At 43.3% G+C, this 21,740-nt stretch overlaps 1 protein-coding gene across 1 annotated transcript in view; it reads right to left on the bottom strand.

Moving 5' to 3' along the window:
- EFTUD2 (elongation factor Tu GTP binding domain containing 2) overlaps positions 1-21,740 on the bottom strand; it is a 40,891-nt gene that overhangs the window by 17,588 nt on the left and 1,563 nt on the right. The window contains exons 2-11 of the mRNA XM_069543629.1: positions 19,964-20,072; positions 11,541-11,706; positions 10,797-10,875; positions 9,340-9,415; positions 8,788-8,853; positions 7,966-8,001; positions 5,179-5,269; positions 4,063-4,145; positions 1,891-2,057; positions 34-158 (exon numbers count right to left, since the gene is read on the bottom strand). Coding sequence (XP_069399730.1) covers positions 34-158; positions 1,891-2,057; positions 4,063-4,145; positions 5,179-5,269; positions 7,966-8,001; positions 8,788-8,853; positions 9,340-9,415; positions 10,797-10,875; positions 11,541-11,706; positions 19,964-20,068 — 994 coding nt within the window. The 5' untranslated portion in view covers positions 20,069-20,072. The remainder of the gene's footprint in view (positions 1-33; positions 159-1,890; positions 2,058-4,062; positions 4,146-5,178; positions 5,270-7,965; positions 8,002-8,787; positions 8,854-9,339; positions 9,416-10,796; positions 10,876-11,540; positions 11,707-19,963; positions 20,073-21,740) is intronic.

The raw sequence follows: 21,740 nt of genomic DNA on the forward strand, positions 1-21,740 counted from the left end.
AGCTGGTGAGACAGACTGACAGCCAGAGCTTACCGAAGGTGTCAGCATAGATCTTGGCAAAGGAGCCCAGCGTGAAGCAGATGCTGTACTGGGAGCTGGAGAAGCAGACGTTGCCCAGGAGCGGGGAAAGGATCAGATTCTCGTCCGTGGAGTACATGCTGGAAGAGAGATGACCCTGAGTGTGTGGCTGGGTTGGGCTGCATGTGGGCCCGAGGCGAAGGGTGAAGGGCAGCACTCGGTATCATAGCCTTTCTCCAGCGGCTGCACGCAGAAAGGGTTTGCATAACACACACAGCTTCGCCAACAGCCAGCTCCAAGAAAGTGACATGATGGAGCTGTTCCCTAACTCCCAGTAACAAGATGATTTTCCAGAGCTGGAAACACACTGCATGATCCTGGAGAAGTTAACTGCACCAGACAAAGAGAAACTTGGAGGACAAACACCTCAGAACACAGGAAATGAAACTACTTTGATAAAACAGGAGTACATTCGAGAAATCTCAATTTCACAAACAGAAATACCAGTATAAGTAAATGAATGAATGAATGAAAAAAAAGCAACTTTGCTCCCCATTCTCATATGGTCTTGTCTGGCTTTGCTTTACAAACTCACGTTAAAACATTTAGTCTTAAAAGTCATACAGAAGCCACAGTACCCCCAAGTTCACTAGCATTTATAAGAAAACCAGAGCACATAGGAATCAACCCAAGCCTTCCTGACACACTGCTTTATGGAATTTCTTAATCTAGAAATACAAGTACAGGCTTCTAAAGAGCACTCCCCTACCACACTCCCAAGTTATGCTCCCCAGAGGCAAGTGTTTTCAACTTCTTTAAAAGCTGCTTCTAGAGCATTTACCTCCATATTTCTAAACAATATATTTATGGTGATATTTCTTGTCTGGCGCTTGAGATGTGACTTCTTGACTTCCTAACTTCCTATTCTAGTAGATCACGATTCAGCCCTACACGACCCCTGCCCTGTCTTCAGAGAAGTAGATCATTTCATCTTTTGGATTCTGGCTGTAACACTGGGCTCCGGTCATTCTTAGCCTCTCCAGTGTCAGGGAGAAGATACCCCTGTTGAGAACCAGCACTGCAAACTGGGGGTGTTCCTAAAGGTGAACTTGTCCCGGGCCACGAGGGGTCTGTCCTGGATCCTCGGGCGGAGAGGAGTTTTCTCAGCTGGACAGGCTCCTCCCAAGCCCTGCAGGCGGCCTCAAGAAGTTATCCGTACATCTTTCCACTATAGGTTAAACTGTCCTTAAGAAATATTTAACCTATTCTTCAAAGCCACCATGATTCCAAGGTCTCCCAACCATCATTCATACTTATTAACCTAAACCCCAAATCCATCTTGTTGAAAAGCAGCTCCGTAAGAAACAAAAGCCAAGAGTTCCTTCTCTTACTGAGTCTGTGCTAATAAGATAACAGCAGCTGACATTATTCACCCATAAGCTATTATCACTGAGCACTGTGCTAAGTATGTTATATCGGCTATCTACTTAATTTCTTGTAACATCTCATTAGGCAAATACTATTATTCTTTTTTTATGGAAGCAGAAACTGAGGCTCTAAGAGGTTAAGGAACCTTTCCAACTTTACATGGTTGGCTGGTGAAGATGAGACTGACTCTAGAGCTCAGGGAAGTGACTGCAGTAATAAACTGAGGATCTGCAGCCAGTTGCCTATCTGGTTAAGGAGCAGAGTTAATGAGGCCAAGGCTAGGGAGTCAGTCCCTGTAGAGTCACAGAATGTTCCTCCAGCTGTGTCCAACAAGCTCATCAATGCATGCCAAGAGCTCAGAGTTGCCCCCAGAGGTGTTCAAGGTTAAGATTTATAAAAACCAGAGTGCCGGGGACAGGAGGTTTACTTCGGGGGCTCCTCTACCTTATTAACCCGTTGACCTCATCGACAATGTGACGCAGCTTATAGTAAGCATCCGTGGGTGGCAGCTTCAGCTCCAGGATCAGCCGGTCAATCTTGTTGATGCACACGGTGACTGCCAGCCTCTCCTGCACCGCGTGCTTGATCAGCCGCTCTGTGTTCAGCATCACCTGAGACACAGAAGCTGGGGATGAGTGCAAAGAGGGCAGAACAGGCCCGCACAGAGTCAAAGAAAGTTCTAGTTTAAAATATGAAAAAAATAAAAATAAAAATAAAATATGAAGGATGTGGAAGAGAGGAAACAGATTATGAGGGGGAAGCAGAGGGTATCTTATTCAACAGCAGAGTCGGAAATTTTAAGAGGTGACCTGGTAGGGTTGAGAAATGAATAAATCCACTGATGATTTTGGGGAGCCAAGTTTCTCAGTGCCAGAGAAGGAACCGAGAAAGGCTTAGGAAGCTGTGGTGCGGAAACAGAATTGTGGGTATCAGGGAAATTCCCTGACGGTTCAGTGGTTGGGACTCGGTGCTTTCACTTAGTGGGCCCAGGTTCAATCACTGGTCCGGGAATTAAGAACTAAGATCCTACAAGCCTCGAGGTTCAAACAAAACAAACAAAAAAGAATTGTGGGTATTAAGATACATTGATTTTTTCTTTTACTACATTAATGTTTTTTATTTATTTATTTTTTTTTTTGGTTTATAAAAATAACTTTATTTCAGGGTGTCAAGTTTAAATAACTGTGTATTATGATGGTCAGCTACATATAAGATACATATTCTTTCAAGTTTAAAGTACCTCTCCTAAAAATTAGGCCAATGGTTGATTCCTTATTTTAGTTCAACTGGAATAAAACCTAACAGGAGTATTTTCCGGTAAAATACAAAAACTATTAGTCGCTCAGTCATGTCCAACTCTTTGTGACCCCATGAACTGCAGACCTCCAGGCTCCTCTCTGTTCATGGGATTCTCTAGGCAAGAATACTGGAGTGGGTTGCCATTCCCTTCTCCAGGGTAATGTTTTTTAATATGTATGTATAGAAACAGTTATGTATGGGTGTATATTATCTGTGTTCAGTGAGAAATTTTAGAAGTAATGTACCCCAGTAGCCATGAACATACTCTGGAAGACAACTGACAAAATCAACGGCCTATATTCTCCAAAAATGCCAATGTCATAAAAGACCAAGAAAGCTAAAAGAACCATTCCTATTGGGATTTCCCTGGTGGTCCAGTGGCTAAGACTCTGAGCTCCCAGTGCAGGGACCCGGGTTCAATTCCTGGTCAGGGAACTAGATCCCACATGCCACAGTGAAGATTGAAGATCCTGTGTGCCATAACCCAGAAGAAGCCAAATAAATAAATAAATAATAAAATAAAATTTAAAAAAAAAAAAAAAAAAGAACCGTTCCTATTAAAGACACATGAAAATTAAATGTTATGCATCATCCTGGATTAGGAAAAAAAATTCTATAAAGGACATTTATTGGGACTGACTAAGGTCTACAGGAAAATTTCTGTACAACAATTGTATCAATGTTAAGTTCCCTGATTTTGTTAAGCCTATTATGGTTACATAAGTGATGTCCTTGTTCTTAGGAAATATATTCTGAAATATTTCCTTTTCATATGGTACGAAGGGGAAACACATACACATGTGAGTGCGTACGTACATGTACAGAGAGAGAATTACAAATGAGGGCGAGTTGCTCTGTGTCACTGCAACTTTTCAGCAAGTTTGAAATTATTCCAAAACAAAGTCAATTTTAAAAAAGGGCAACTCTAGCTCCCTCTGCTGGCTATCTCACTGATGACAACGTGAATGAGGTTAAGTCAAATGACCACATCTTTCTATTTAGAAATATAAAAGACACCCTAGATCTTTTAACTTCAAACTCTTTAGCTTAGACAAACTCTTAACATTTCAAACTCTCCTCCCTCTCTTATTTACCTTTGCATTTCTGTGACCATTTTGTGCCTCACTGGGTAGGGAGTGAGGGTCTCATGAGAACTAATTTTGACTTTCATTTGCTGCCTTCATTTTTACAGCAAACGTGAACCTTAATCCCACAGACTCTCACGTTCTCTAGCTCCCAGCTCACTCAGAGCTCTGGGCATCATGCGGGGCAAACGTAACAGGGAGGAGGGGTCTAAGAGAACAGAGGCGGACTCACGCCCTCAGCAGCATCAATGAAAAGGACCACTCCATCTGAGATGCGCAAGCCCGCTGTGACCTCATCAGAAAAATTCACGTGTCCTGGAAAACAAATACCAAGTATGTCACAATTTGTGTGGTGGCAGGATGAGGCACAAATAACTTGTACATGGTTGGCGGCGGGGTGGGGTTTCAAAGCACACAAACCCACGAATATTCTCTTTCCCTTCTCCCCACAGCTCCCTGCAGGGTATAAAATTCCACATGAGAGTCACTAAAAGCTTGGATTAAGTTTTTATCCAGGAGACCCTCAAACACAAAAGAAGCGTTTCACCAAGGAGGGCATAAGGCATTCATACTCAGACTATACCAGTCTCAGCAGTGAGTAGAGTTCTGTGAGACAGAAGACAACTTGGAGGCAGGAAAAAGGGCAAAGGAGGGCCTGCAGCACAGCAGCGGGCTGCTGGGTGCAGGCTGGGAGTCAGAGGCTGAGGGGTATGAGGGCAACGGGCATCTGATGGGGCAAAGAAGGCCAATCTGTCAAAACCCAAATTTTCCTATTTAAAAAAGGAAAAGCCTTGGACTTCCCTGGTGGTCCAGTGGTTAAGACTCTACCTTCTAATGCAGGGAGTGTGGGTTCAATCCCTGGTAGGGGAACTAAGGTCCTACATGCTGTGGACAAAAATTAAAAAACAAAAACCAAACAGGAAAACCCTGAGCTGGGCCTTTCCAAAGAGAAAGTCAACCACAGGGCAACGTATGGTAACCTGCAAGTCGCCCAGCCATTGGTGTGTGCTCCCCCAGTCTCTTTCAAAAGATTGAAAGACTGAGACGGCCTGAGCCCAGGACCATGTGTGACTCAGCTTTGCTGCCCCAATGAATACAGGACTATAAGATTCCCCCAAATTTAAATCTTGTAAAGCAGAGTCAACAGAGGAACAAAACAGAAGGTCTAGAGCAGAGTGCTTGCTAATTAACTCATTAGATGCAAAAGAGACAGTTAAAAAAAGAAGATTATCTCAACAAAGGCGAGGAAATGTGAAAACAAAGATGCAACGCTCTGTTCTGGAAAGTGTGGGACCATGAGAAACAAGCTGGGCAAGGTTCTGAAGGTAAAAGGTCAGGGATATCCTACCTGGAGTGTCCATGATGTTGAAGAGGTAGGATTTCCCCTTGGTATCTGGCAAGACCACTGTCACAGGAGTGCTTTTGATGCCAACACCCCTCTGAAAGGCACAGAGAAAGAGGGCAAGAGTGATCAAGGCCTCTTCCTATGCCAGAGGGCTTCATGATGCTCCTGGGTCTTTCCAGTTGCTAGTAAATTATCCTGATGTCTTTCCTTGCAATGGGTGTGATGACCTTAAAGATGAACTATCTGGGTGTTACACAGCTTTGGGGGAGGGGCAGCGGGCGGGGAGGAGTTGGTTCAAATACAAAAAGCTAAAAATAAATGAACAAGCTAGCAAAGCAGTAAATAAGTGTTAGTCTGCCGGGAGCCAGCCTGAGGAATCCCACCCGTGACAAGGTCATGTGGCAGAGACCTCATGTGCAAGGTCGAGTCAGATCTCAGGTTTTCCCCCTGGTATTTCCTGAGCATGTACCCCCAAAAATAAGAATATGCCTGCCTTATTGTACTATACTTTTCCACTCTCCTGACACACCCTGGGAAAAGTCACCTCAAGGCTTTTAGTCTTCTGCATTTGAAAGGGTGTTTCAATTCAAAAACCCCTCTGATGGCTTTTTAGCCTGCCTGCAGGACTCGTACATCTGCACATGAGATTGTTTGAGGCCTCCTAACTGCGGGAGGCACAGGAAGCTTAAAACATCCTAGGAATATAGGGGCTTCCGAGGAGTCAAAATCATTAGGACTGATGAAAGGTTTCATTTATTGAGCCAATACTTGCTGCCAAATTTTTATATCTTTTATTTTTAGATATAGTTGGTATATAGAAAAACAGGTAGTAGACCTGGTATTAGCAACATTAGGTCTTTGAGTTAAGTACTTTCTTTGTTATAACCCACTGCACCTTTGTTCTACAGGAACATAACTTTATTTAGTACTTTGAGGGTGATGCAAAGTAAAGAAAAAACACTTCTAGGGAAAAGGAGTTTTCTGGTTGATAGACAATTATCCAGGAAGAGAGCCATAAAAATGTTAACAAGCCTCTTGGCCAGAAGATAATGTAAACCACCTGAGACCTTTTGTATAGGGGGGGGGTGTATGCAAAAAGAAAGCCTTGTCTCAATGAGGGTCAGGACTGCTGCCCCTGCATAACTCTGTATATTCCATTATGTACAACTTGGGGTATATAAGCTGATTTTGAAAAATAGTTTTTGGAGTCTTGCACTGATGCTGGGCATGTCATTCTTTTCTCCCTTTTTCGGCTGAATTTCCATCTGGGGCGTGGAGGCTCACCATGTTTACTTACTTGTCCCGGCTTCTAAGATCCATGAGAGAGAGAGCCCAAGGCGGGGCACTCTCTGATATCCAAACAGACGCCGGTGGCCTAACATAGACAGTGCAAGTTCCTTGTCTGGAACTTGATTGGCTTTCCAAGTAAACCAAGTTATTCAGCCTCTTTTCTCCACCTAAATTCCCTACTATACTATTTCTTCCTAATCTAACCTTATATCTCTAAATAAATAAGTTTTTCTCGCCTATCCGTCTCCCCTTCGAATTTCCCTGGATCCACCGGGGCTGGACCCCGGCATTAGTCGCTCAGTTGTTTCTGACTGCCACTCCATAGACTATAGCCCGCCAGGCTCCTCTGTCCATGGGATTCTCCAGGCCAAGAATACTGGAGTGAGCAGCCATTCCCTTCTCCAGGGGATCTTCTGACCCAGGGTCTTCTGCATTGTAGGCAGATTCTTTATTGTCTGAGCCACCAGGGAAGTCCAGCAAAACAGTATTAAACTTTAGGAGAGAATCTAGAGGCCTAAAATCTTACCCTCCTCATACAGTGTAAACAAAAATAATTAAGCACCATATAAGTGAAAAGAAACAATCTGGGGTATTTTAGGTTTTTAAATATATACATATATGAGAAAAGGAAATAGTAACCCACTCCAGTATTCTTGCCTGGAAAATCCCATGGACAGAAGGGGCTGGTGGGCTACAGTCCGTAGGGTCGCAAAGAGTTGGACACAACTGAGTGACTAAACCAAACCATCTATGTATATAATATATATATAATAAAAGCTGTAACAGAAAGTACTAAAACAACTTCAGTCACACAAATATATAAATATATTCATATACATAAAAACAACAGCTAATATCTGTTGAGTGTTTAACATATGCCAGGACTGTTTAAAGCTCCTTTGGCTAATCATACTTATACTCACTGTGCTTTCCATGTGGTCATTTAACAGAGATAGAAATAAGAGACAGGGAAACAAAAGGGGTTGGAGTGGATGGACAAAGACCCAGGTGCAAAGAAAGCCCAACCAGGTGGAATGGCAAAGACCAAGATGTATATTCACTCCTTTAATCAGAAAAAAAAGCACAAAGACAGACGAACTCATTCACCAAGAGAAGCTACTCCCAGAGATCAACATATGGACGGAGTCATCTTACAGCAGATTTTTAAGGATGATGTCATTTGAAACATCCTGTTTAGCTTCTGTAAAACTTATAGCATAAATGTTCTCAACACCTCCTGGCACTTGCCCTATTAAGCTAAATTATATTCAGCCAAGCATACGAAGCTCCCCCTTGTACCAGACAGTTTGCCTACCCAGCTCTCTTTCAAGTTACTGACCTTGGGATGACTAGAAGAAGCAGGGAGATAAAGAGGTGAGGGTTGGGAGTGAGAGAGGGGGCAGTGGTATGGACCAAACTGTTATCATAAAGGCTCCTCTACACTCGCTACAGAACTACTACTGCTGTGAACAACAATCAGATTTCCAAAGGCACACTTACCTCTTGTTCTGTGAAGAGGATGTCAGTGTAGCACAGCTAAAAATAAAAATAATAAAGAACTGTGGTTACCATCTGAATTCAGACTCCTCTCCCACACAAACCATCAATCACTTTCCCTCACCACCTCCCTGGCTCCAGAGTCTCTCCCTCAGGAGAAGAGATGGAAGACAACAGGGTGTCCCTACAGACATTTTAGACAATGAGACTGGCGCCCTGCCAGATAGAAAATGCTCCTTCCTGGATGTGTGTTTTCTTGGGGAGTGGGGAAAGTCACTAAAGACCAGGTATGGCTGGAGAGCTAAATTATATCAAATGCACTGAATTCTTCGCAGTGGTACATGGAGACATAGCTGGCCTTCGTGGACCCTGCACGTCAAAACAGTCAATCTGGTGGAGACTGAACATTTATTGCACTGAGACTTGCAGCCACACTTGGCCTTATTCACAGGCATTTGAATTTATCATGAAAGCAACAAGGTCCAATTGTATTATATTTATAGAGTAGGCTATTAATACTATGACAGGAAAGAATAGGCCACAAAAGTCAGGATATATCAGAACAGAGGAGCGATCCCAAGTGAAGAACAGATCACCCCAAAATACTGCAGGTTAACATTCTCTCTGTTCCTGAGAAAGCTGAAATCATTTTAAAGGCTATTCATAGAAATTACAATTATAAAGCAGCACATTATAAGGCACACAATCCTAAGGCATCATTATTTATAATGAGTGGCAAGGTGGAAGGAAGGGGAAGGAGAGAGACACCCACCCCTGTATATTCTGAATGGTTCATCCTAAACCCTGAACAGGATTTCTACTTACATCTTGGTCATAGCGCTTTCTGATTTCCGGGTGAGTCTGCTCTATTAAACAATCTACAAAACATGTCTGAAAGAGAAGAGAAAGTTATGCTCTACCACCCACCAGGGAAAATCTATTCTACCCTTCCCCCAGTACACCGTATAGTTTAGGAATAAAGAGAGGAAGAGGAGAGCAGGGAGGATTATGGCACAGCAAAGGATCAACAATAAAGCCACAGGATTATTTTCAAATGAAAGATGAAATCTTTCTTAGACAAGCTTCCCCCAGGAAATAAAAACTTATAAAATCAAAATCAAAGTAAGGCTCAACTTCCCCTCTTCTGTCCAGATGTAGACACGAGGCTCAGGCATGCCAGTGGCTTAGCTTTCCATCTGCTGCTCAGAAAAAGCTGGAATTTCACAGCTCAGTTTCACAATAGGCATGGAGGCCCCCAGAGTCAGGAAGGAGGTCCAGCCTTCAGGCCTCAGACCCCAACATGTGACTCCGAGGGCTAAAAAAAAATGAGCAGAAATGAACAGCAACCCTGTTCCAAGTAGTCAAAAGCTCACTTGCCTTGCCATGGTGCAGATGGCCACAGAGAGTCACATTTCTGATGAGCTCCGAGTTATCCATCAGATCTGCCAAGAAACTGTAAGGACAAAGGGAAAGAGAAAAGGGAGCTTTGGCAAGTTCTCAAATGGGCGAGTGGCACAGAGGTATGTTAGGTATTTTTGGCCAGGGATAACTGTCAGACCAACTGGAGAAAAAACTGAAAGCTGTCAGTCTAGGTCTGCTAGCAGGTAGCTCACACGCAGCAACAAAGACCCAGCACAGCCAGAAATAAAATAAATGGAAACAAAAGAAGTATGAACAATGGCAGGTGAACTGACTGTTTCAGAAGGGACCTCACTCCTTCGGACAAGATGTCAACATGTTTTGTTTTTTTGAAAAAAAGAAAAAAAAGCTTCATTATCTAATAATGGTTCACAAGTGTCTCAATACGAGGACCTTATAAGTGCCATTTTATCAATGAAAATCTTCTCAAACAGTTTGCAGTATGAATAGTCTAAATTACTCTACACACATATACCTGCTTGTGCCTCCTTTTCAAAATAAAGAGTTGTTATGTTTCCAAAACACTTAGCAACCTTACCAAGTCAAAATAGGCTCTGGTGGCCCTAACAATGATAATTACAATACCCAGTCTGTCTCAGAGGTAGGCTTCCAATACCAATCTAAAGGTTTGGAAGAAGAGAAAACAGCTGAGATCTGTAGGAGAGCCACGAAGAAAGTTAAGATGGAGCCTAAATATCTCAGCAACCATATAAGATGACGGAAAATTTTGGCACTGTAGGAAGCGATTTTTGCTTTCACAATAATTCACTGGTGCAGCATCATGGACGGACCTGGAGATTATTATTAGTAAGCCAGACAGAGAAAGACAGAGAAAGACAAATATCATATGATATCACTTGTATGTAGAATTAAAAAAAAAAAAAAGAACTTATCTACAAAACAGAAATAGGCTCACAGACATAGAACACAAACTTATGGTTACCAAACAGGAAGAGGGTGATAAATTAGAGGAGCCTGGGATTAACATACAAACACTAGTATATACAAGGACTTACTGTACAGCGCAGGGAACTATACTCAGTATTTTGTAATAACATATACAAGGGAAAAGGATCTGAATCACTGAGCTGTACACTGAAGCTAACACAACACTGTACCTCAATTTTTAAACAATAAACTAATTAATAAATAAGAAACAGTTCATGGATATGCCCTTTTACCTACCAAATAGAGCTGGAAGCTGTCAGATTGGATCTGGCAGCAGATAGCCAGCCACAGAGCTAAACCTGGTCACAGAGGGAAGTCAGTAAAGTGACTCAGGCACAAATGGGTGCCACTGCTCTCACCACCGCTTGCCCCCAACTCACTGGCTACTTCAACTAAACTACCTCCAACCTCCGTGAGGAATCGAACCCACAACATTCGCGCACAGGCCGCAGGACCTTGTAACTTACTCCATTTCGTACACCGTGACAGGTAACGTCTGCTCCATCAGAGTGAATTTCTTGGTTTTCACTGGCTTAATAATGGGTTCTAGGAGGAAGAAAAAAAAAAGGTGTGATGTACAGGTAGGCATAAAGCATAAAAATAAAAGGCCCTATTCCATGAGACTCAGCTTTTGGAATGGATGATACAGGACACCGATTTGTATTATTCTTGAGGACCACTCACGTTGTGAAAGTTCTGAGAATGCTGTTTAGCACGAACAGTGAAGGATCCTGAACTGTGGACTGAGGTGTTTGGACTTTATTTTGCAGGAGGAGGGGAGAGGGGCTGGATACAGGACAAGATGAGGTGAATGCAGCTCAGAACTCCCCCTTAATTTATAAAATACAACCAGTTTCCAGAAGATCAGTGGAAATTATTAAGGAAGTAGAATATAATCATTAAGAGGACTGGTTAAAGGAACTGGCATTATTTGGATGGGAAAAGAAAAACAGAACAGACTGGAGGGGGAACTCAAAGACAGTCTTCAGGAAGCTAAACAGATATTAGGTAAAGAAGCAACTCATATTTGTTTAGTAACAAGCTGTTTTATTGAATATCAAAGCAGGGTTAACTCAATCTCAATCCAGGAATAGCACCTGAAAGAAAAATGAGTCCGTTCATTCACTGAACTTTTTCAGGCTGCTTCTGGCTATCAAATGAGGTTTTCCAATTCTGACTTCACCTCTCACGACGCGGTGCCTCTCACTGACCTGTGAGAGGCTGGGTGTCCTCCTCCTGAACGATGGTCTCCACCTCGGGGCCGTACACCTCCTCGGCGGTGGGGTAGTACTTCTTGTCCTCGTGCAGCACCACCTCCATCCCAGGGTGGTCTTCGTCGTGATCGCCCACATCGTCGTCGTCCTCGTCCTCGTCGACCTGAACGCAAAAGCGGAAAGGAGTTTGGAAGAGGAATGCCCTCTTCCTACTCAGGGACTGACTACAATACCTGAGTTAAAAGCAATAAAGTCACACGCCTGGCAGCTTCCTGAGTTCCGCACTGAGGAGTCAGCAAGGCAGGGTCGACTCGTGTGTGATCTCCACAACGAGAAGACTGTAAGCCATGGGCATAGACCACTCTCCTGATTCAAATGAACCCTTTCTCGGGACATGTGCGGAGGGGCCAGCTGTGGACTCTGGGCAGATGCAGCCGCAGGACTTGAAAGTAAAGCATTCTTAACCCTCCTGAAGACAGGAGATTAGTGGCAGATAGTCTGTGCGGAGAGTTATTAGATGCCTTGATCGGAGTGAAAAACTTTCCTCCACTGGGACCTCAGAGGTTTGACAGCCACTGTGCCACCAAGTAATGAAAACAAAACCCCAGGGCAATAAATTCCACAGGCACCAAAGGGACACAAAAAGGTGGCTCAGTGCCTAGGAAGTCACACAAAGAAAAACAATCTGGACCCCACCAAGGACACTACCTTGAGTGCTCATGTCTTCTTAGGCTTCTCTCACTTTCCTTGTTTTTGATGGCCTCCAGTTTTGGGTAAGGCATTTTATAGAAAGTTTCTCAATGAATTTGACTGAGTCTCTCTCATAAGTAGGATTTGGGATCTTAAAACCTTAAGGGATTTTGAAAGGATGACCACAGAGGACAGCGCCACTTTCACCCCACATCAAGGATATATATATTCTCAGCATGACTTACTACTGTTGATGTTAACCTTGATCACTGAGCCAAGGTCTTATTTGCAGGTTTTTGCACTGTAAAGTTACTCTCTTTCCCCACTATTATACTCTTTGGAATGAAGTCACTGTGTACAGCCTACACTTAAGAAGAGTAGAATTATGTTTTTGTTTTTTAAATTTTTGTTGGTGTACAGTTGCATGCAGGTTTGTGCTGGTTTCTGCTGTGCAGCAAGGTCAATCAGTTATACCCAGGCACAAATCCACACTTTCTTAGATTCTATCCCCATCTGAGTCACTGCAGAGTATTGGGTGAAGTTCCTTGGGCTATACATTGGGTTCTTATTGGTTGTCTATTTTATATAGAGTAGTGTAGAGTTGTGGTATTCTTAGGGGTAGAATGTTTACATCAGTTAATTGAAATCCTATGGAAAGAAATTGGTCTCTTCATTTATTAATTTCTACCATTTGAGCTCATGAATATTCGTTTTATGCTTTGGGAAAGAATCCAGTAATACCTAAATTTTGCTCAAACTGTAGCATCTTCGGTCACTGTGAGCTCTTAATTGGCTCCTGTGTCCTTCAATATGCCTCCATTGTTGTGTGGTTGCTGTTTTTAAACATGTCTCACTTTACAGCACCAGAGGATGCTCCAGGTTCATCTCATATTTCTCCTGTCCAGAGTTAGCCATTTATGTAAGGAGTCACAGTCCCTTCACTGGAGAATGGTATTACAGAACCAAGACCTGGGCACTAGACATGCGCTAGATTGTTCTTGTTTAGTTCCTAAGCCTGACTCTTTGTGATGCCATGGATTGAAGCCCGCCAGGCCCCTCCTTCCATGGGATTCTCCAGGCAAGAATACTGGAGAGGGTTGCCATTTCCTTCTCCAGGGGATCTTCCCGACCCAGGGATCGAACTCGAGTCTCCTGCATTGGCAGGCAGATTCTTTACTACTGAGCCACCAGGGAATTGCTTAGAGGCCCTGTCAGCTGATCAAACAAAGAAATAAATCTATGTATCCTAACCAAGAAAAAAGAAAAACGAACCCTTTCTTAAGGGCCACTGGTTACAAGTGGATGCAGATGGAAGGCACTTTTCTGGACCCTGCCCTACGTCTCACACATCAAGAATCCCACAGGACAGGAGCTCTGTGGGAACTAGTCAACTCTGTGTGCTCAGCTCACAGCTTGGCATACAGCCAACTCTATCAAATGAAGGAAGGCTTCCTACATATTCCTGCCCCTGCTGAATACTTCCAATAATAATAGCACTTACTCACAAGACAGCCCAGTTTCCTGTCGGAAGACAGGATGGTGAGAGTTCAGTAAATAAGGAGAGAACAGTATGAGCTGAGATCACACAGCAGGTGATCATGTCGGATCCTCCGGATCATTCTAAGTGATCTGACTTTATGGCAGTGCTTCTCAACAAAGGCAATTTTGCCTTCCGGGAAACATTTGGCAACATCTGAAGGCATTTCTAGTTGTCATGACTGGGTGTGTTGGGGGGGGACCTAGTGGGCATGAGCCAGGGATACTGATCAATATCCTATAAAATATAGGACAGCTCTTGCAATGAAGAATTACCTGGCCCCAGATGTCAATGGTAGCAAGGCTGAGAAGTCCGGATCTAGAAGTTCTGAGCAGAGGAGTGATACAGTCAGGCTTTTGTTTTAGAAGAATCACTCTGGTTTTCATACCGAGAATATACGGGAAGGAGGGAGATTCAATAGAAGGCTACTGCAGTGAAGTAGGAGAGAGGTGGCACTTATGGTGACTTACAACAGAGGAGCAGCTGGAAAAGCGGTCAGAAGAGGCTGGATTCTGCATATATTTTTAAAGATAGAGTCAAAAATATTTTCTAGTGAATTCAAAGTGGAGTGAAAAAAAGGAGGCAAGGTTTTTGATCCGGGGAATGTACTGTCTTCAATGAGATGAGGAAGACAGTGAGAGTAACTGGAGACAGGGGGTGGGGAAGTTTTGTGTTTAGGTCTCAGATATGCTAAGTTTGAGATGCTATATTAGATACCAAATAGAGATGCCAAAGAGGAAGCTGGACATACCACCTGAGCTTCAAGAGCAAAGTCTAGGTTGGAGATAACATTTGAGAGTCCTCAGTTAATAGAAGGTATCTGACACACTGGATAAGATGAGCAGGGGAGTGAGAGCAGAGAACAGGTGTCCGTAATGGAGCTCTGGGACCTGTTGACAGTTAGGAGGTCAGGGAGATGAGGAGGACCAGCCAGAAGAGAGAAGGAAAGTCCAGAGGTTCCCTGGAAGTCCAGGAAAGAGTGTTTTAAAGAGGGAGTAATCGCTGGGTCAGGTGTTGCGGGCAGGGTAGGTAGGGTGAGGATGGGGTCTGACACAGAGGTCACTGATGACCTTGATGATAGCCCTCTGTGGAATGGGAGAGGCAAAGAACAGAAGTAGGTTTGAGAAAAAAAGGGAAAAAAGGATTTAGAGACAGCAAGTAACAACTCTTTGGAGATGAGCCAAACTGGGAAACAGGGAAATGGGAGGTAATGGAAGGGAGCTCTGGGGTCAAGAAAGGATTACAATGAAATAACAAACCTTTTGGTTCCTGCAAACTCCACTCCTTTCTAGAACAGCCTTCCTTCTTCCCTGTCTCCATTATTAAAATCCTATGCATCTCTTCACTGTTGTGCTGTGGTTAGTCGCTTAGTTGTGTCCAACTCTTTGTGACCCCATGGACTGTAGCCCACCAGGCTCCTCTGTTCATGGGGATTCTCCAGGCAAGAATATTGGATTGGGTTGTCATGCCCTCCTCCAGGGGATCTTCCCAACCCAGGGATTGAACCCAGGTCTCCCACACTGCACGCGATTCTTTACCATCTGAACCACCAGGGAAGCTCAATACTGGAGTGCGTAGCCTATCCCTTCTTCAGGGGATCTTCCCAGCCCAGGAATTGAACTGGGGTCTCCTGCATTGCAGGTGGATTCTTTACCAGCTGAGCTACCAGGGAAGCTCTTCACTGTTACACACCTCCATAAAAAGTGTTTTTTAAAAAAATCTATGCACCTATGTGGACTAGGAGGCTATAGGATTCTCACCCTGCTAGAAAGAGTATGGACGAGTACAGCCACGCTAAAGAGTAACCTGACACTATAAACACATTAAGTATATATACAATCCTATCATCAGCAACTCTGCTTCAGGGAATATAACCCCCAGAAATGTTCACATGGAGCATAACTGGATATACCTGAGAATATTCACTGCAGTATTATCTGTGATGAGGAAAGGCTTCTGGCAGGTATCCTGGGTGATATACACAAGGGAGAATGGAGCAGCAATCAGATGCCACAAACTAGACAGACACACAGCAACAGGGATGGATCCTAAAAATACATCACCCACCACAAGATTGAGTGGCAAAAGCAAGAAACAGAATGATGTAGACAACACGATACCATTTACCTTCATTAAAAATACATGTGCAGAGGGACTTCCCTGGTGGTCCAGTGGCAAAGACTCTGTACTCATAGTACAAGAGGCCTGGGTTCGAGCCCTGGTCAGGGAACTAGATTCCAGATGCCACAAGGTCAAAGATCTCTTGTGCTACAACTAAGAGCGTAGCCAAAGAAACAAAGATTGAAACAAAAGTTCAGGCGCACCATGCCACTATACACACTTTGTAACTTCTACAGATTAAAAAAAAGCATGTGTACACTAGAATTTCTGTGGTGACAGGTATAAGAATGAAATAGAAAGGAATTCGTGAGTTCATTAAACAAGGAGAGAGCCTTGCCCAAGCCATAATACTGAGGAGCTTCAACTAGAGTATGATTCCCTCAACCCTCTGGACTGAGGTGAAAACATTCAAACATTGCTTAATCATCCCCCCCACCCCCTGCTTTTATTTTTAGTTTATGTTGTTGTTAACGGCTTTAGTGAGATATAAGTCACATGCCACACAATTTGCCTACAGTTCAATGGTTTTCAGTATACTCACAGCTGGGTAACCAACAGCACAATCAAATTTAGATTATTTGTATCACCTCCCACCTAAAACCCTTGTACCCTTTAGTCATTACCCACCTAGTTCCTGCCCCCAGCCTGGGCAATCACTAATCATTTTACTCTCTCACTCCCCACAGATGCCCTCATTCTTCAGGCCCACTTTGAATGTGACTTCCTCAGGTATTTTTCGTGGTCAATCTAGCCAGGAATGACCCTTCCTTATATATTATTACTAAAAATGTGAGTTTTTTAAAAAATTATTTTTATGTGGCTGTACCACGTCTTAGTTGCAGCATGCAGGAGGGATCTTTGATTTTCTTTGCAGCGTGAGGGATCTTGGACATCAAGGAGATCGAACCAGTCAATCCAAAAGGAAATCAACCCTGAATATTCACGGGAAGGACTGATGCTAAAGCTCTAATACTTTGGCCACCCGATGGGAAGAGACACCTCACTGGAAAAGACTTTGGTGCTGGGAGAGATTGAAGGCAGGAGGAGAAGAAGGGGATGACAAAGGAGATGGTTGGATGGCATCACCAACTCGATGGACATGAGTTTGAGCAAGCTCTGGGAGATGGTGAAGGACAGGGAAGTCTGGCATGCTGCAGTCCACAGCAAAGAGTCTCAAAGAGTCGGACACCACCCAGCAACTGAACAACCACATGCAAAATCTTTAGTTGGGGCATGTGAAATCTTAGTTGTGACATATGGGATGTAGTTTCCTGACCAGGAATTGAACCAGGGTCCCCTGAACTGGAAGCACAGAGTCTTGGCCACTGGACCTCCAGAGATGTCCCTACAGATAAAAGCTGCTGCTGCTGCTGCTGCTAAGTCGGCTTCAATCGTGTCCGACTCTGTGTGACCCCATAGACGGCAGCCCACCAGGCTCCCCCGTCCCTGGGATTCTCCAGGCAAGAACACTGGAGTGGGCTGCCATTTCCTTCTCCAATGCGTGAAAGTGAAAAGTGAACGTGAAGTCGCTCAGTCATGTCCGACTCTTAGCGACCCCATGGACTGCAGCCAAGCTACTAGGACTGAAACGGTGCTTGTCCCTCCCTGTATCCTATTATAAACCTTGCTTGTACTTCATCTCTCCTGGCTAGGAGCTTGTGCCTGGAGGGCATGGATAGTGCCTTGGCTCCCTTTTGCATCAGGATTTCCTGCAAACAGTAAGTGCTCAACAAATACTGAATGACTTCATGGACTTCATTTAGTTCAGTATTCAAAGATTCAAGTTCAAGAATCTTTGACCTTAGATTCTGTTACCCAGTATATTGTCTGGAATGTATACCAGAATACACACCCACCCACACACACACCCACCCACCCACCCACCTGGATATATATATATATATATACTAGGTGGCTCAGTGGTAAAGAATCCGCTGTGTTAGGGACGATCCCCTGGAGACATAAGAGATACAGGTTCGGTCCCTGTGTTAGGGAAGATCCCCTGGAGGGCAACCCACTCCAGTATTCTTACCTGGAGAATCCCATGGACAGAGGAGCCTGGCCGGCTGTAGTCCACAGGGTCATACAGAGTTGGACATGACTTAGCAACTAAGCATGCATCCAGTATACTGGCTTATGTCATGTGCAAATCTTATACACCTCTCTTCTCTATCTTCACCTAAGTCATTGATAAAAAGATTAAAAAGGACAGGACCAAGCATGGATGCCCAGGTTATGTCACAGGAGCTCTGGTGGTGATCCAGTAACTAACACTCTCTGGGTCCCACTGGCTGGAACCTCTCCAAATTGTATTATAACTCAGCCCATTGTCTTTCCATAAGGACATCATGAATTACAGTGGGGAAAGGGAGTAAAATGAAGTGAGGACCAAGGAAGCCTTCCTATTTGGTTTGAACTGGATTCGTGAGTTACTTGTATAATGAAAAATAATCTCTTTAAAATATTTTTTAAAAGAAAATCGGTTTATTAAAAAAAAAAAATGCCTTGCCCAAACCAGGATACACATAATATCCACAATATACCTATGACTTATAGCTAGTAATGGGATCAAGAGAAGTTTATTATTATAAAAACTCATCCTGGCTTCCTAAGTGTTCGACAGTCATCTGTTCTGAAATTCCTTCCATAATTTTTACCATGGGTGCACAGCACTCACTGGTCCGCAGTTTCTGAAGGCAGTACCTTACCTTCCTCTTTGAAAAGGAGGAGTTGCCTGATTCACTTTTTAGCACCATGGCAATGCCTCATTTTCTTACGCTTACTAGCCTAACTGTGCAGTGTCTCCCCCACCATCCCACCCAGGATACAAGTCATCTGGGGCCTGGAGACTCGAACTCATCTAAAGGTGCAAGCTACTCCCTTTTCATCTACATGGTTTCAATTTTCTTTTTCCAGTGTTTATTCTATTTTTTCTGGTTTGAAGGACAGTTTCTCTGATGAAGAAGACAAATGGCAGTCAAGACTTTTCTCCTGCTCTTCTGCCGTCCCATTAATAGCAAGCCTCCACTGAGCAGCAGTGGGCTCATCAGTGTGCTTCTTACTCACTTTGTTCTAAACAGTGTTACAACATAAAGGCCGCCTTTGGTGTCTTCTGCAAGCATCAAACCATTCTGAACCTCACCCTCTGTAACTCTCCTGAAGAGGAGGCACAGGAATCTGCGTCTTCCCCTTCTACTGCTTTTATGTATTTAAATTTTTTTTTTAATGTGAATTTCTTTTTTTTTAAATTGAAGCATAGTTGATTTACAATGCTGTGTTAGTTTCAGGTGTATAGCAAAGTGATTCAGTTTTATATATATAAGTGAAAGTGAAAGTGAAGTCGCTCAGTCGTGTCCAACTCTTTGCGACCCGTGGACTGTAGCCCACCAAGCTCCTCCATCCATGGGATTCTCCAGGCAAGAATACTGGAGCAGTATGTATTTTTAATTTTATTTATGCTTCGTTGCTGCTAGCGGACTTTCTCTAGTTGTGGCAACTGGGGGCTACTTTTCATTGTGGTGCACAGACTTCTATTTCAGGCAGGCTTCACTAGTTGCAGCTCAAGGGCCCTTGAGCTGTGGCTCAGTAGTTGTGGCGCATGGATTTAGTTGCTCCACAGCATGTGGAATCTTCCTGGATCACCGATCAAACACATGTCCCCTGCATTGGCAGGTGATTCTTAACTATTGGACCACCAGGGAAGTCCCTATGCATTTTTAAAACCTGAGTTTATGAGGGAGCTCCCAGGACAGCAGCCCTCGAAAGAGCTGACTTTTTCTAAGTTAGAACTATTCATGATAGCCAAAAGGCACTTCAAGCAGACGGAAGAAGAGCTACTACCTGAAGAACTAGAACTCAGAATCTAAAACCACCCTACCAACGAAATTACCTTATATGCTTCTTTGGAACTTCAAGCTTTCTTAGAGGCAGTGTAAGAACCAAATTAAATCACAATAATTATAAAAAGGACAATGTTAGAGATAAATACACGTTACTACGGGAGCACAGGAGATTCACTATCTCGTTGCTTTTTAAAAAACAGAGATGAGAAAAAGTAATATATCTGTTTTACCTCATCAAGATCTTTGGTCTCTCTGCCCAGTTCATCATCATCTTCATCAGAATCAAGCTCTGGTCCGATATAATTCCCAAACTCATCATACAAGTCAGTATCCATGGTGCTAAAATTCAACAAGAGAAAAGTTAGATGCTGGTGAGGAAACCGAGGCCTCCACCCTAGCCTATGGTTGACCATATCCCTTCACACACTCTCCTCTCCAGTTACATCAACCCACCAACTGCTCCTCTAAAGCCCTGTACTTTTCCCTCCTCTCTGTCCTAATCCTGTGTCTGTTTACATACACTGCGCCCACTTCCTCCCCTCCCCTCCACCAGGGCTTGAACCCATGCCCCCTGCAGTAGAAGCATGGAGTCCTACCACTGGACTGCCAGGGAAATCCCAGCCCACTTGTTTTTTTTTTTTTTTTAATACTAAAAGAATTTTAATTTTAAAATAATTAAATACAGGAAGTTGCAAAAACAGTGCACATCACTTTTTCCTAAGTTATTTGAGAATAAGTTGCTGACACAATGTCTCATCACCTCCTCAGACTTTAGTGCAGAAGTTGGTAAACTATAGCCTGTGGCCATGTTCTCATAACGGCCTGGAAGGTATGATTTTTAAAATATTTTTAAACAGTTGGAAAAAAAAGTCAAAGGAAGAGTGTTTCATGATACATGACAATTAGTTCTATGAAATTCAAATTTCAGTGTCTATGAAAACAGCTTTACTAGAACACAGCCATGCCCCTTTCTTTATACCGTCTGTGACTGCTTTCAGCCTGTAACAGCTGAGTAGCTGCCTCTGAGACTATATGGCCACAGAGCCTAAAATACTTACTATCTGGCCCTTAATAGACAAAGTTTGCCAACCCCTGTTCTTAGCGCACATGATTCCTACAAACAAGGACATTCTTCTGCATAACCACAACACAACCATCAAAATCAGAAAATACTGACACATCACTACACCTAATCCACAGGCCCCCATACAAGTTTCAGAAATTGTTCCACTAATGTCCTGCACAGCAGAGGATTCCATGTTTGCACCTGGCTATCATGTCTTCAGTCTCTTTCAATCTGGAACAATCCTTGGCCTTTCCTTGATTTCTGTGACTTGACACTTTTGAAGATTACAGGCTAGTGAGTTTGTAGAATGTTCCTGAATTTAAGTTTGTCTGATGTTTCCTCATGATTAGAGTCAAGTTATGCTTTTTTTTTTTGGTAAGACTATCACAGTAGTGAGGCTGTGCTCTTTTCGGTGCAACTCCTAACAAGTGGCATATGATTTTAATTTCTCCCATCAGTGGTGATGTTAACGTAACCACTTGATTGTGGTGGTGTCTACCAGGCTTTTCCACTGTATAAAGTTACTTGTTTTCTCTCCACAGTTCATAAATATTTCGTGGGCTGTCTCCACTTCAAGTATTGAAATTCTGTTCAAAATAACTGTTCAAAGACCATTTCCTTCAAGTCTTCCTTGAGCCTCAATTTCTCACTCACCTATGATGCCACAGCCTTTTGTGTCTTTATCAGCATTTACTTCTGTCATCAACGGTAGTTAACTGCATTAACTACCCTCAACAACAACTCTACAGCTTACAAGTAATAGACAACAGACCAGAGCATGGGTTACTGGTCAGGGCTCTGGAACTGGCAGACCTAGATTTGAATCCAAACTTTGTCACTTAATAACTATGTCACTTTCAGTAAGCCCTTCACCTCTCCAAGCCTGTTTCTTCAATTGGAAAATAAAGTGATTAATTTTCACCACATAAAGCATTATGAGA

Source organism: Ovis canadensis, chromosome 11 (genome assembly GCF_042477335.2).
Source record: "Ovis canadensis isolate MfBH-ARS-UI-01 breed Bighorn chromosome 11, ARS-UI_OviCan_v2, whole genome shotgun sequence".
NCBI lineage: Eukaryota > Metazoa > Chordata > Mammalia > Artiodactyla > Bovidae > Ovis > Ovis canadensis.